Genomic DNA, 15,449 nt, shown 5'->3' with positions numbered 1-15,449 from the left:
AATTGCATGAACCCATGTAAATTAAATTGATGATGCCTATGGTTGGAATTAACTAAATTGAATTGGGCTTATAAGGACTATATGGAATTAATTAAATTAGGCATAAAAGCGAGAACCGATTTAATCTCAATTGAGTTGCATTTGAATTAAATGGGTTAATTTGGGTTCACTCTGAATTACTTGACCTGAATTAGGATTTAATGGATTCAATGGTTTGGAAATTATAAGAGTTATATGGATTTGATTCGATCTAAAATCTTAAGGGCTGGGATTCAAGTTGAACAAACTGGGTTCATTTGAGTTGTTGGTTGCATGGAGATTTGGGATTAAAGTCAAGGGCTATTCTGGAAACACAAAAAGTTAGGCAGAGCATGCATGCACTCTATTGGCTAAAATATATATATATATTTGTTTGTTTTTCTTTGTTGTTTTTGTTGTTTCCCCAAACTACCCCTCTTCTAACCGTACTTCCATTCCTTTTTATAGATATAGATATGTAGAAAATGAGAGAGAGCATTATACATTGGATGTCTCCCACATATTTGCTTGGTTCCATTTGAAAACAAGAAAGAGCACAAAAGAGAGCTTTTCACCAATCATCTCGGGAGTCTTCCTTTACCAGTGGGTCCAGAAGTATATACTACCTCCTAAAGAGGGCTCATTTCCTTGGACGAATAGAAAGCTGTGAGTGAAGTTCTTGAGTGATTGTTGAAAGGATTCATAAGGGATTGAAGGAAGTTCTTATTATTGAAGAAGGAAAGAGCTTGAGGAAGAAGAAAGGGAGGACAAGTAGGTTCTGTGAGAGTTGAAAGCTGCATTTGAACGGAAAAGAGAATAATATCAAAAAGGGATTCTTTCTTGTGAAGAGGAGGTGAAAATCTTAGAGAAAAAGAGAAGAAAGAGAAGGAGAGCAATGGAATTCTACAAACTTTGAGGACTGAAATTTTAAACCAAGAAAGATAGGAACTTGGAGGGCTAAAGCTAAGAGTGGGATTGGATTCTTCAAGAGGTAAGTACAAACTTTAGTTTTAAAGTTTCTGGGTTTGAGCGCTCTGTTTTGAGATTCTTTTAGCCAAGAGCTTCTCCTCCAATTTCTGTGATTTCATCTTCCTAGTTTGAAAGAGAGGAATTGAGAAGTAAAAGGGAATGAAAGGTATTTCGGATTAGTTAAGGAAGGGTTGAAAATCCCTTTGAAAACCCAACAAACCAGCTGAAGAACTGCCATTACAAGTAGAAATTTTCGAGCAGGTGGTCGACCAGATGTTGCAGAAGCCTTTGAGCAAGCTGTGACTGGACCCATATGTGGTCAACCGGATTGTCTCTGGTTGCTCACTGTGAACAGACCCTGTAAAACAGAGACTTAGGAGTTGCATCCGTATGGGAGCAGTAAACCGGTAGCTTCGACCGGATGACCAAAAAGGAGTAATTTTGGGATCTTTTCAACTGGTTTTGTGGGATTTTACCAAGTAGGCTTAGACCAATCTTGAGACCCTAATAAAATTTAACTTACCCCTCTATAGGAGGTCTTGCTTGCTCAAGTGTCATTGGAGGTTTGGAAGTTATAGTTGCCAAGAAAGGTTGAGGTGAGTCGAACTTTGTAATGTAAGACTAGGTTACTAGTCCCAAAAACCCACAAAATTCAAAAATTGGAATAAACCACTTTGGTTTACAATGTTTCCTTTAAAAATTATTATTTGGTTATTTTGATGAATAATGTTTTATCGCTCATTTCTGTTTGATTTGAGTAATGTTTATCATTGATGTTAAGATGAAATCAAGGATGAAATGATATCCATGGATATGGAATAAAAGGATGGAAATGGAAACATGACTGGATATGGAATTGGAAAGAAAAGACCCCATGACTGCCACCCCTTGCCAACAGGGGGATAGATGCTGGATAGGGCATGGTAGGCCTTGCCAAAGTTGTGAGGTTTCCACAAAAGTTGTGGGAAAGACCAGGTAGCAGTCACACCAAGATTTTCTCACCAAAGTTGTGAGGTTTCCACCAAAATTGTGAGAATGACAGAGCAATATTTCTCACCAAAGTTGTGGAAGTGACAGTGCAAGATTCCCTTCGAGCATATCGAAGGTGCTCACCAAGTGTGAGTAGTTTGATGGCCTTAGTATCAACGGTATGCCCTATCATTCATTATATTTGGCAAGTCATATGCTGACTTGACCTTTAAATTAAAAGCAATATGAAATGGATTTCCCCATCTTACCTTGGAATTGTATGTCTCAAGGCATGATTGCTTATCGATTCTTTATTCCATGAAATAAAAGTCATGCATTAAATTATGATTTTGTGATATTATGAAAATTATATATATGTTCCATCAAGCATGTAGAAGCATAAGGACTGTAAGGTTATCCCTAACAAGAAGGGTAGACAAAATGATGTGCAAGGACTGTAAGGTTATCCATGAAGAAAGCCTAACCACCCAACATAGACTGGTGGTCCTAGATATGTGTCCCAGTGCACAGACGCATAGGAAGGAACGTACTCTAGGATAAGGTGGTGGAGATTAAAAGGGGAGTCCCTAAGGCAACTTACTGATAATGTGGTCAAACAACGAAAGTGGGACTTTGAGGGAGACACCAATGCAATGTGGGATGAGATGCTGACTTGTATTAAGAAGATTGCCAAAGATGTACAAGTTTTCCGAGATCTCGCCGAATTTTAGAACTATGTTATTGAGCTTTACAATCTCTAATCAATCCCAAGCTATAAAGGAGCCTCCAAGAGATTCATCATCTGTTAAGCAAGCACCTGTTGTGAGCAAAGCCATAGATGCTTAAAGATTTATAGTAGAAAGGTTCACCAAGACCCAAAGGCATCAAGCATAGTTGTCAAAGCATCGCCTAGGCACCACTTAGGCGTCCGGGTGGAAAATCTTGGACAAGGCAAGCTGTCGCCATATTTCCCAAGGCGCTTTGGTGTCGGCAGCACATGCACCCCTGAAACTCAACTTCCCCACCCCCGATAAGAAGGAAACAACAAAGAGAAGTTGCAGCGGCCATTGCCACGCTATCATCATAAAAGACAAAAAAGAAGAAGAAGAAAGAGGAGGGAGTGTACCTGTTTGAGTTCCAGCGCCACTGTCACTCCCTTCAACGTTGTCACAGCTTCATCAAGAATAGTCAGCCATAAAGCCGTGATTCTTTCGAAATTTTGCATACAGCACATTTTCGGGAGGATGAGTGGTTTTTGCTCCACTATTCCCCCTGGCCCTCCAGTCCCCGCTTCTAAAATCCATCAACATCAAGAATGCCCTCAACTCCTCCCATCTTTAATTAGTATTTGGGGAAAATCCATCGAGAATGCCCTCAATCCCCCCCCCCCCATTTCTTTAATAATATATTTTTTTATCGTATTTTAATATATTAATATTCTATCTTATTATAACCAAAAAGAACAGGAGTAAAAAATTAATGTATAAGGTATCCAAAGTCTTCCTAGACATTTTAAGATTGAGATAATGACAAATCTTACGAGAATATACATTAAAAAATACTAAAGCGCCTAGGGTGCTTAGGCATTCCTAGGCGGGCACCTTGTCACCTAAGCACTCAGCTGGCCCTCTAATGCCTTGGATCGCCTAGCGCTTTGACAACTATGGCATCAAGAGTTGAAGACTGAAGTCTTGGAAGGAAATCAAGCTGTAATCAGGCTCCATAGCATAGGGTTTTTGCTTGTAGTTGTTGTATCCAAGGTTTAAAATATTGGTATTGGGTATTGTATTGAAAGGGTGATTTTAAGACACGTATCGGGGTAACACAAGATATGCTAAAGATACATATGAAAATGGTCAAAAAATATATGGAAATCCTTAGGGTATATGCAAAATATAGTTTTGAAGCATAAAACACTATAACTAAGTAATATTTAAATATAACAAGTATAAAAAGGAGAAAAAGTACGACAAGACAAGTGCATTCAATTGATTAAATATAAAAGATGGGGAAAAAACTATTTTATAAAATGAGAGAAAGGAAGAGTAGCGGTTTCGACCAGGTGAGATGTATAAAAAGGGAAGATGGAAGAGTCTTGGTAAGGGATGAGGACATTGTGAGGAGATGAGATGAGTATATTTGTGAATTATTAAATGGAGATAGTTCGAGTTTGATTGAACCAGTTAATGGCAGTACTCATCAAGACATCACACATCATAGATATGTACGAAAGGTTTGTGTGGTGGAAGTTAGAGATGCCTTAAAAAAAGTAGGCAAGACACCAGGCCTAGACGAGATTCCAATAGAAGTGTGGAAGGCCCTTGGAGTTTGTGGGGTATCTTGGCTAACCAAGTTATATAACAAGATTATAAGTACAAGAAAAATGCCAGATGAATGGAGGAGAGGCATTGTAGTTCTGGTCTAAAAAAATAAGGGGGATGTTTAGAGCTATAATAACTATAGAAGCATAAAACTAATGAGTTATACTATATAACTTTGGGAGAAGGTTATTGAAGCCCGTCTAAGAAAAGAGACTCATATCTCAAAGAATCAATTTGGTTTTATGCCAGGTGGATCCACCACAAAAGCTATCTACCTATTAATGAGGCTCATGGAACGGTATAGAGCAAGCAAGAAGGATCTCCATATGATATTTATTGACCTGGTGAAAGCCTATGACAGAGTCCCTAGAGATTTAATCCGGCTTGTTCTTGCGAAGAGGGGTGTCGAGCAAATATATAGATGTTATTAAGATATGTATGAGGGTGTGGTGACTAGTGTGAGATCAGTGGAAGGACAGGGCAAGGAATTCCCAATTACGGTTGGGTTACATCAAGGTTCAGCCCTAAGCCCTTATTTGTTTGCGCTTATCATGGATGAATTAACCAAGAACATCCAAGACGAGGTATTTTGGTGTATGCTCTTTGCCGACGATATCGTTTTGGTAGATGAGACAAAAGCAAGGATTAACACTAAGTTAGAGATGTGGAGATCAACCTTGGAAACAAAAGGTTTTAAGATTAGCAGATCAAAGACGGAGTATATGAGGTGTAACTTTAGTTACACTATGATGGATAATGACATGGTGAAAATTGAGGAAAGAGAGATGCCACCAAGTGACTATTTTAGATATATGCGGTCTATTATAAACAAAGAAGGTGACATAGATGATAATGTATCACAAAGAATTAAAGTGGGATGGATGAAGTGGAGAGGGGAGACTCGAGTACTATGTGACCACCACATTCCTTTAAAACTCAAAGGAAAGTTCTATAGGATTGTTGTCCAACCAGCTATGATGTATGGGGCAGAATGTTGGGCAGTTAAGAAGTGCCACATAGCGAAATTGTGTGTGGCAGAGATGAGGATGACTAGGAAGGATAAAGTGAGGAACGAACGCATTAGAACTGATGTGGGAGTTACCCTGATCAGCGACAAGCTACGAGAATGTCACCTAAGATGGTGTGGCCATGTAAAACGGAGGCTTGGGGATGCCCCAGTAAGGAGTGATCTGATCCCGATTGAAGGAGCTAAAAGAGCTAGGAGCAGGCCTAAAATGACCATAGGTGAGGTTGTGAAGAATGACATGCATAGCCTGGGCCTTGTACCAAGTATGACCTCAGATAGAGCATATTGGAGGGCAAAGATTCACGTTGTCAACACCATTTAGCCGAGATTTTCCTGTTTTCCTGCGCTAGCATCTTTCCTCTTACTCTCATTTCTCACTTTTCATTTTTCATTTTTCATTTTTCATTTTTCATTTTTCATTTTCTTTTTCTAACTTTTCTTCTCTCAGTTCTTTAGTTTTAAACTTTATTTCTCTTACTTCCCTTTCCCTTGTGAGGACCTCAGTTTTCCATACTTTGTCTTGAAAGGATCCATGTAGCCAACCCCATCTAGTTGGGATAAGGCTGAATTGTTGTTGTTGTTGGTTTCTTACATGTACTTGTACCAATTTTATTAGGTATTGTATCGGCACCATATCGTATCGGTACCTTAAAGATACAATACGTATCAGTAAGTATTGGCAGGTATGAAAGGATACTTAAAACCTTGCTTGTATCCTTATGTTTGTAACTCAGAACCCTAATTGAGTCACTAAAGAACTAAAGGAAAAAACCCTCAAACGAAATATGCAAGTTGCTGAACCAATACAAAATTATTGTCTCTCTCTCTAACACGTTTTCTCTTTTCTTTACTACCATTCATCTTACTGTTTTGGAAAAAAATTTAATTTACTCAATCTTTCCACATTAGCCAACTCACCCCCCTCTTGGATTCCCACAGGAACCAACACATAGAACATCAGGATCCATACATATGTACTGTGTCTCTTTTCTGACTTATATAAACCAACACTAGAAATTTTGATTAATTATTTCTAAAGAAGGATGAGCATTCAAGTGTGCAAACTTAAACTTTGTTCTGACAAAGAAGCTTAAGCTCAAGATTGACAAACCTCAAACATAAGATTGTACTTGCCATCCCTGTTCCGCATTCTCAGATATGATTGGCATGCTTCTGGATCTTCTCCTGGTGGCAGAAGAAATATATCATAGGTCTCCTCCATAGTTTCTGTATGTTCTTGGGAAACAACAGTCTTGATTTGTTCCAGACTTGGAGTCCTTAGTGACTACAATAATAGAAAGCACTCAGTGCTTAATGAAGACAATAATAGAACTAATCAGTAAAGTGACTTTCGCTTGTGAGAGATGCATAATAGTTGATAAAAAATGAATGGAACTAACCTTTAAAATATAAGTAGGGTTCTGGAATCCTGTGAACGGGTTGAACTTGTTGATAATTTTTATATGTGCCGTTTGGAGATCTGGCTCAATAAAAGCCTTATACATTGGATATACCTACGTAGAATATTTTGTTTGAGAACTAAGAAATAGAAGCTTTAGATGCTTAATCAAGAAGAACCTTGATAAGCTCGAAGAAAGAAAAAAATCCAATATTTTCCAAAAGAAATATATCTAACATGGGATTAGTAAAAGAACCGTTTCAGAGATTTGCTGGATTATTTCTTCTGGTTCTTGGCCAGCACGTTGTATATCTCGTAAGACTCGTTTAACTAGGTCAAAGTGCACTCCGCCTGTGACAGATACTCGAAGATCTAGAGCAGGCCGTAGTCTTTCACTTAAAGCATAGATTCCTTCAATAATAACAATGCGGGAGCTCGGGACTTCAACTGTCCTGCAGGGATATGTGCAAAAATATAATTAAAACTAGCTAATAAATGGATCCAAGGAGGAAGACATTTAATCAAATCCAATGTTTAAAATGAAAAGACAAAGAAAAACTTGAAAGGACTTATCACCAAAATATAAGCATTGAAAGGACTTATCAGCAAAATACAAGCATAAGATATGAAAATCATAAAACCTACTACAGGAGGAATGTCAAAAAGAAAATTGTTGCAGTTATATGAGCTTATGTATACACAATTACAGAGACATTGATGGGTTTTTAGTCACATAAGGTCACTAAGTAATAGAAACCAGAATCGTAGTGAAGAAATAAAAGACCAGATTCAAGAAAGTTTTAATAAGTTGAAATCAGAACTCAAATGGAAACAACATTCTGGTCGAAGGTCTGAAATAGGGAGGGGAATAACTCCTCAAAGTTTGGTTTAGATCCTATGGTCTGATCTGAAACTATGATAATGTCCTACTAGGAATAGGATACTAAAAGAGGGTTCTAGAATAGAAAAACAATCTCAGGTTATGATGGGATCAAAACGGTATTAAAGGAATCTCGATAAGATATCAAGCTGAAAAAAAATCTGAATCCATAACCGAAAATAGAAACCAAATCCGAGAATTCCAGCAAGTTGAGTAGCTATAGGACTCTATCAAACCATAATTAGATCAGATTTTGCAATGATAGAAATGTCTAGAATGAAATCCGATTGTTAATTATGAAGCTTGATTTGAAAACCAGATGAAAACAATGAGAACAGAAAATTCCAGCAACTAGAATATGAATCAAAGATAGATAGGCTAGATGAATGGAAGAATAGAAGGAAGGTATGAACCAAGCGTCCTACCTGGAACAAGGCTAACATCCCATCAGCTGACCTTAGCATCACACCAATGAGCAGTTGCATCTCACAACTGAAGATTCTGAATCCCACAGAATAACACAACAAAAAAAGCAAGGACAGCTTTCAAATAACAATAAAATTGTGGAGAGGCTGTTTCCTCTGTTTGATTTGACAAAAAGGGTTCTAAAATAGGACTGTCTCTGGATAGTTGTTGGTAGTCCGTGCTAAAAATTTACTGCCACCAATGACAGTGTATCAACATTGGTAACAGTAGAGGATTAACTCACCGAAACAGATTAAACCCACTGTATTTTGAAAAAAAATAAACAGCAACTTACATGGAAAAACAGAGCAAGGATAATGGAGATATAACTTGATTTCTCTACTAGGAATCCCTCCAATCGAACCAGAGGTTCTCACTCTCACTGTTTCCTACAGTACACTGATTCTCTCAGCAGCCTCATGAAGAAGACAAAAACTTTCTAATTCATCAAATCATGGGCAAGGCCCTCACAAACACTTGCTTTTAAAGAAAACTAATAACACACTCCTAATCTGATTAGGAATGAAGAATCCCACTTTGTAATAGCAAACACAACTCAAATAGGAAACCAAACTCCAAAAGGAAACATCCCATGCAAGGTGAGAGAGTTTAAATTAAAATAAACAACTAACACTAAGCCCACGAACTGGACTGGACTTAATCTTCTTCAAGCCAAAGGCTCCATGATGAACCATGGCCAATAAAGGCCTGGTTCTTCTTCTTCTTCTTGCGGGAGTAAGTGAGGTACTCCCTGCCTGCATCAGAAACAAAATCTGAAACCATGGCCGAAAATAAAAACTAGACCTGAGAATTCCAAAAAGTTGAGTAGCAAAAGCCAATAGGACTCTATCAAAACATAATCAAAGATCAGATTTTGCAATCATATGAATGTCTAGAATGAAATCCAATTTTCAATTATGAAGCTTGATTTGAAAACTCAGATGTAATCGATGAGAACAAAAATTTGAGCAACTATAATATGAATAAGCACTGGACAGAAAACCAGAAACTACTAAACTGAATCAATAATAGATAGGCTACAAGAATGGAGGAATATACTAAAGGATATGAACTAAGCATCACACCTGGAACTAGGCTAACATCTCATCAGCCAACCTCAGCATCACACCAAGAAGTAGTTGCATCTCACAACTGAAATTTCTGAATCCCACAGAACAAAGAAGGCAAATCCAGCTTTCAAATAACAGCAAAATTGTGGGGAGGCTGTTTACCTTCTTATTTATTTATAGAATAGTGTACGTTGTTTCAGATTAGCCATTAGATAGTTTACAACTGATAGGATACAACTTCCTTACATATAATGAAGTAAAACAATAACAAAACAACTAGCAATAGAACTCCTACGCCGTAAGTAAGAAGAGAAGTTGTATTTGAACTGAAACGCTTTATTAAATAAAGACAACAGACTCCAAATGAAACTGGAACATATAAATCCCATTCCAGTTCATACAATTAACAAAATAATAAAATAAATAGATAAAAGGATAAAACTACTAAATAATCACCCACAATTGGGTGGACAATGCTGAGTTAACTCATAACCACAACGCTGAGTTACTGAGTTACTGAACCAGATTCTTCCTCCTCCTTTGGTACTTTTGGGAGTACCTTCCTTGATGCTGACAAAATACCCAAAGTCCTAGTGTTGCTTGACAACTATATGAATGAATTATGCGGTTATAGTTTGAGTATTATTTGGATAATCAAATAATGAGAAATCTAACCTGTATCCTATGCGGCTGCTAGACTTGAAATCATATATTGGCACCTGAACAGCCTTTCCTTCTTTTAGACCATTGATGTTCTCAAGCAATGTATCATAATCCGTCAGGCGAGGGTCTGGTACATAAAATGAAAAACATTAGAGTTTGGAGGCATTATGCCCCCACTTTTCATCATTAATCCACCTTAATTTTATTGAAGTTCCCTAGTAATACCAATATTCAAAAGTAATCAAGCTACAGGATTTATATTTAGGACTTCCATATTAGAATTGCGTAAATTCAGCATCAAATGAAAAGGTACACAAACAAGGTTACTTTCCATAACACAATCGATAAGATCTTTTAGATGGTGGTCTGCCAGATATATGTGGACTCATACAAAACTTAGAAGAATATAAATCCAAACTTTGCAATTTTAAAATCAACACATCCACATGGCCCTAGAGAAGGATATCCACATGTAATCAGTTTCTTTTAACACGTCATTTGCTTGGAGATAAGAAAAACCCATTGATTTGCAACAGCCAGAAAGGAATGACTAAAAATATTGTAGACAATAGACATATAGTGCTTCAGAGCACAAATAAGTAGGTAGTCATCATAAAGGGAGGAAAGCAAAATATAAACATCGCTGCCATCATCCAAGCCATATCCAATTGTTTGGTACTTGGCTAGAAATCCTGTACTATCCTTCCATCCTGTATAGTGATAGTTCTGTAAGACAATCAGTCGCCAAATCATTGCTCATTGCCTCCATTGATGTCCTTATGGCCTCCACCTTATCCTTTTACTATAGTACAACAGACCAAGGTTTGAGATTTTGGTTTCAAACTTGTTTCAATTCTGGTCGAAACTGAAATATTTCGGGTTTCAACCCAAACTCTGCATGTTTCGGCTGGCCATTTTGGTGGTCAAATGGTCATATTCTAACCTGATGGTTCAAGGAAACCCTAATTAAGCATCTCTAAACATAATAGAACCTTTAGATTGTAAAAGAAAACATCCAAAATGATAGTTCGGTTTCATATCCTAGACTGGTAGTGTATGTCGTACCCTGCCGTATACTTTTCCAAATATAGCTCATTCTATACATAATTTAGTATTAGAACATGCAAAATTCAATGAAAACAACTACAATATGCCTTAGGAATGAAGAAAAATCATTTAATATTACACAATGTCATAGTGTTACAAATACAGTACAAATGTACAAATTTTACAAGTACTCAAGTACAATTGTACAACCAAAGTTAAGACACCCCAACAAAACCATTCCTCCAGGCTCCAACTCTATGTCAGTACCACATAGAATTCTGTGTAGGCTCGAGATATTTGCGGAAACAGGGTATACCTCTAATTTTAAATCTTGCAAAAACTATGAAAAGATGTGACAAATCGTTGTTGTAGATGCGTTGTAATAGTCCCCCAACACTTTGTTCTACAAAGAAATGTAGGTGATTTGGCAAAAAAATACCTAGGAGTTATTGGAATTTTTCCCTCTAACAGGCGAAACCACTCGAAACTCACAAAATGGATCAAAATTTTGACCCATTTTGACCAAAACAGTGTTTTATATGCAAGGTTTTGTATCGTTTTAGATGAAATGATACAGAAACCAAGTCGAAATCAAATTTTTGGTCGAAATTCTGCATACCTAGTGAGTTGACCTAGGTTTCGTTTCGACCTTTGTTGAAACCAAAATTTCGAACCATGCAACAAACATAGCTGATGGCATTTACAGTTACTTGTTTATCCAGGACAATGCATGTTGATGACAGACACAGAGCAGTGGGTTAGCTTAAGCATCTCATACCTAATCAGAAACCATTCTAAACTAAATTTTATCCAAGAGGTGAAGAATGAAGATATTTGTATTAAAAGGTCAACAATGTATAGGGTACCTAGTCAAAGATAATTGCCTCTATTTGTATCAAGATAATCTACAAACTCACTCAACCAGATGCCTTATGAAGCTATTCATTTCGCCCACTTCTTTCACATGGGCTGTGTTTGGTTTTCAAGAGAATGTGATGTGTATGTGAAAGTGAAAGTGTAATAGTGTAAAAAAGTGAAGAGATATGGAAGAAATGACATATTTTCCCACACTGATGTTTGGCTGTAATAAGATATTGCATGAGAATGAGAGGGACCCACCATTTTTAAGGTTTAAGATACTATCTCACAAAATCCCACCATTTTGGTTGGATTCATCAATCCCTATTTGGAGAATGAGAGAGTGAGTAGGAAAAGATCTATCCCCCACAATGTTCTCAAACAACTAAATAGCAAGAAAGTATGAAAAAGCATCCTCGCCAAGGTCCCATTTCGAACACATCGTGGCGGAAGCGGTTATCAATTGATCTTAGAATGTCGTATTGTGACACACTTCCCTGGGGTCAGAACACAATATGAACATCCTCGTCGCATGACTTCACTTCGAACACCAGCCTAAATTATAAACAATACACACATGAAGGGTCTACAAACAAGAGTCTTGACGTCCCCAATAGGGTCGCTAACTGTGGGGTCGCGAGGTATGATTTTGTACCACCTTTCAACTGTACATACTCTTCCCCCTTTTTGGTGTGGGGGGAGTAATACATCCTCAAGACAGTGGTTCGTCTTCGAATGTTGTCGTCCGAATTTGAGGTTGTCTCAAGAGAGAGAGGGATTAGGATAATCTCTTTTCCGTCTAAAGGGAGTCGCCACCTAAATAAGGGTCTAGGACCCCATGAATGTCACCCCTTTTCAAGGGAAGGCCTATATTTGATTCAGTAATGGATAAGGTAAGGTCTGTCCAGTCTCTGGGTAAGTGTAAAATTTACAGGCTGAAAAGGTGTTGGGCACCTAGCAACCGCCCGGAATCTCCCACACTTTCTAGACAACCAACAGACATAAGGAATTTTAGTACACTTATTGTCTAGCACGAACTACACCACTATGGATTACAACATAACTACTAACAGTGAAAATTTTTAGTTGCACAACTCATTTTAGTCATCTACTCCAATAGAATCTTTGCAGAAAGTTGTTCAATCACTTGAAAACTCAAGCCTAACTATTGCTTATAGACCTTTCTTTAGGATAAATTATTTTTCTGCAGAACCAATCATAATAAAAATTGGTACTTCCAAAGAAATATATTTCACAAGAAATCTACAGGTGATGTCTTGCAATTCATTAAAAAATTTGACCAGACCGAAGATAGAAAAGTTACCAAAACTACCCTCCTCACCTATGTCTCAAACTTTGAGAAAATCTTGGTCGAATTCACAAAAATCTTAAAATCAGAATTTTGTGGTTACCATCACCCTGACAAGCTTGGAGAAGATGTCAGTTTCAACCTCACTAAGATTAAGCTAAATAATTTAAATGAATTTGAAGCTTTTTCTAAAAAATACATGTCTCTTTTTCAGTTGTTAGATCATTCAAAAACTGACTATTGGAAAGAACAATTCTTTCCTAAACTCCCTCCTCCTTGGGATGAATTATGTCACACGACATATCCCCAATTCATCAACGACTCCAAAAGCGTTGATACCCTTGGCAACCGAATCAATTTCGTGTTTCGCCACATCCTTGATCACTGTTTAAAGGCACGTGCAGCCAAACAGTTAAAACAGAAGGTCCCCCCTGGCCTCTGCAAGGATCTTCTTAACAATGAGTTTGAGTTTGGTACAAAACCATCTCACGTCTCCAAGTCTAAGTCTAAACCCTTTCCTTTCTCTCGGAAGAAGAAACGGTATCATTGGAAGAAATTCGAACTCGAAAAAACTCGAATCGAATTTTTAGGTCTCATCCTTACTGATCACGGACTCATCCTTATAAAAATTAAGGATTTTCCCTCTGTCTTACGAGACAAACAACATCTCCAGCAATTCCTCGGAATTCTGAATTATGGACGAACTTACATAAAGGACCTCTCTTCAAAAGAACAAAGTCTTTTATTAAAATTGAAAAAAGATGTTGACTTCACTTGGACCAAGTCTGACACACAGACAGTCCTCGACATTCAAGCCGAGATTGCACAATCCTGTCCCTCGGTTTATTTCCCTCTTGCTGGTGATCTCCTAATTTTGGAAACAGATGCTAGCAATGAACATTGGGGCTGTGTCCTGAAAGCACGTCCCCTTAAAAACCCTTCTCACGAGCAAATTTGCGGCTATAACTCTGGCAAATTCACCCCTGCTCAACAGAATTATAATATTTATGAGAAAGAGATTCTAGCCATTGTTAATGCTATTCAACGGTTTAGAATATTTCTTTTACCTGAGAAGTTTTTGATTCGTACTGATAACCAAGCGGTACGTGATTTTTTGAAAACCAAAAATAAAGAAACTAATTCTCGCCAGATTAATTGGGCCAATTTTATTAATCAATATCAATATGAAATTGTCCATATTAAAGGTACTAACAATTTCTTGGCTGATTATCTTAGCAGGCCACCATGAATCCCCGACATCCTCCGGATAAAGGTAAAGCTCACGCGACACCACATCGCAAGAGCAAGAAAAAAGCCTCTTCTCTTGCGATGTGGTGTCGCGTGAGCTTTACCTTTATCCGGAGGATGCCGGGGATTCATGGTGGCCTGCTAAGATAATCAGCCAAGAATAGAAAAAATCAAGAAGAAAGTTGTCCATAATATAAGAAAGCTTACAACAAAAAACTTCAAGTTCAAAAGTTATAAGAAGCAATTTATCAAACTATCTCCAGAAAGGAAGCCAAAAAGCAGAATGACTAAAATAAAAGTAAATTTTACCATCAAAGTTGCCATCAATAATTCGACTGGCATCATTGTAGTTGTCCATTGATATGACAGCAATGCTAGGCATAAAATTGAGTACCTTTTCAGTAAATACAGTTTTCCCAGCCCCAGAGGGACCTGCTACCCCTACAAATATTATCCCATCGTTCTTTTGGGCCAACAACTGGCAGGCACGGATGACTATAAAAAAACCCTTCTCAAATGACAGTGGATCTGGGATTGGGGCAATCTCATACCGATCAGAGTCCTTTCGTTTTACCAACTGGACCTGATCTCTTAAGAGACCTTGTTTCCTATGAGGTGATTCTGCACCAGAATTATCTTGAGCCATTTGAAACCTGAAGATATGTTGGGTTTCCCTGTGATGGAGGAAAAAACAGAAAAGAAACATCTAAGGTTAATTATGTTTAACAGTTTAACAAAATTAAATGTCAAAAGCAATCAAATGAAAGATCTCAATAGGATAAGATCATCTTCACACCCTATAGAATAAGAACCTTAATTTTCTGAAATTTCTGTAATGATGAAGAGTCGCACTGACATTAATGCATATAGTTTTCGGCACCAACCATGTTGGACTCCGACAGCCATGCCATGCCCATGTAATTGGGCAGTGTAAGAGATGAGAAATTCAAAGTTAAGCATCTTGCTGCATATGTTATGAAAGTATGTACAATAAAGGCAAGAAGAAAATCTCAAAGAATTGATGGATATTACTACAATATATGTCATTGAACATTCAACCCACAGAACAACAGTGACGACGAGGACTCTCTAATCAGTTCTAAAGAGAACAGCTTTTACTTTTCGGTCAGTCAGTTGGGAGTGGATTCCCAACCTCATGGTTGCAGACTTGCAGTACAAATGTTGGCTAATTGAGCTCTCTATTCA

The 15,449-nt window shown here is 37.6% G+C and overlaps 1 protein-coding gene across 2 annotated transcripts in view; it reads right to left on the bottom strand.

The window, feature by feature from the left end:
- Nucleotides 1-15,449, bottom strand: part of LOC122665262 (inorganic pyrophosphatase TTM2-like) — a 38,106-nt gene that overhangs the window by 21,035 nt on the left and 1,622 nt on the right. For both annotated transcript variants that reach the window (XM_043861367.1, XM_043861366.1), the window contains exons 2-6: nucleotides 14,553-14,917; nucleotides 9,794-9,908; nucleotides 6,960-7,155; nucleotides 6,705-6,818; nucleotides 6,416-6,589 (exon numbers count right to left, since the gene is read on the bottom strand). In XM_043861367.1, coding sequence (XP_043717302.1) covers nucleotides 6,416-6,589; nucleotides 6,705-6,818; nucleotides 6,960-7,155; nucleotides 9,794-9,908; nucleotides 14,553-14,889 — 936 coding nt within the window. In that variant the 5' untranslated portion in view covers nucleotides 14,890-14,917. The remainder of the gene's footprint in view (nucleotides 1-6,415; nucleotides 6,590-6,704; nucleotides 6,819-6,959; nucleotides 7,156-9,793; nucleotides 9,909-14,552; nucleotides 14,918-15,449) is intronic.

The sequence above is a fragment of the Telopea speciosissima genome, chromosome 6 (assembly GCF_018873765.1).
Source record: "Telopea speciosissima isolate NSW1024214 ecotype Mountain lineage chromosome 6, Tspe_v1, whole genome shotgun sequence".
Taxonomy (NCBI): domain Eukaryota; kingdom Viridiplantae; phylum Streptophyta; class Magnoliopsida; order Proteales; family Proteaceae; genus Telopea; species Telopea speciosissima.
The sequence above is the reverse complement of the archived record's forward strand: the minus strand, read 5'-3'. Positions and strand labels throughout refer to the sequence as shown.